At 39.7% G+C, this 856-nt stretch overlaps 1 protein-coding gene across 1 annotated transcript; it reads left to right on the top strand.

Moving 5' to 3' along the window:
- Window positions 1-6: 6 nt before the first annotated feature.
- LOC100569108 (RING finger protein 17-like) lies at window positions 7-760 on the top strand. Its single transcript, XM_003248598.3, has 3 exons — window positions 7-39; window positions 138-420; window positions 522-760. Exons 2-3 carry the CDS (start codon window positions 204-206, stop codon window positions 758-760), a joined length of 456 nt encoding a protein of 151 aa, XP_003248646.2. The 5' UTR covers window positions 7-39; window positions 138-203.
- Window positions 761-856: the final 96 nt, after the last annotated feature.

Raw genomic sequence — 856 nt, 5'->3', positions numbered from 1 at the left:
TTTCAATTCAACAACAGCCGCAACGAAAATAACCTACTGGTAAGCAGTCATGATATTGTTCGCTCTACACCGTGTTCGTTAAATATTTTCAAGCCAAAATCTCGTACTAAATTTTGTTACACACTTACCGTTTTCAGAGTACGACCCTGTGTCAGGAACAGCAAACGTCTGGTGCTGCAGATCATAGTAAGCGGTTTTCCAACATGTTGACAATCAAAGACGTGCAGTACGCAAGATGGCTAAAAGGTGCTGTTAAAACATTGACGTTCTTGTGCGTGAACGGTGACTGTTTGATGATGAGGGATCATCTGATCGACGATACACTGGCGGATTTGGAAGCAAAAATCCAAGAACACTGCATGACCGCAGTCGATCCGCTGTACACACCAGCCGAAAACGAACTCTGCCTGGCCAAGTACTGTGAGTAATAGACTACTGGGCAACACCCCAAACTAACCACCTCCATCCCGTTGTTATTGTATTGAAATTTCGAAAAAAAATTGTTTTATGTTTTGTTCTAGTTGATGAATTGTGGTATAGGGCTATATGTGTTAAAGCCCCTAACGATTTGGACAAAAACGACAACGACTACATGGTTTATTTCTTGGACTGGGGAATGGAGTACTTGTCAAAAGTCGAAGACATTAAGAAAATGCCCAAGGACTTTATCTACCTACCAGCAACAGCCTACAAATGTTACGTAAAAGGTATGTTGAATATAAAAATATCACAGTACACATTATTGTTAAAGGGGATATAAGTTAAATACTCGTATTTTTCATTATTACACCATTACAAATCAGTTCCTAGATATAAGTCACTATTAAGAGGACGTGATACCCACATGTGTTGTCTC

Source organism: Acyrthosiphon pisum, unplaced genomic scaffold (genome assembly GCF_005508785.2).
Source record: "Acyrthosiphon pisum isolate AL4f unplaced genomic scaffold, pea_aphid_22Mar2018_4r6ur Scaffold_4432;HRSCAF=4978, whole genome shotgun sequence".
Classification (NCBI taxonomy): Eukaryota; Metazoa; Arthropoda; class Insecta; order Hemiptera; family Aphididae; genus Acyrthosiphon; species Acyrthosiphon pisum.
Note: the sequence above shows the minus strand (reverse complement) of the source record. Positions and strands in the feature narration are given on the sequence as shown.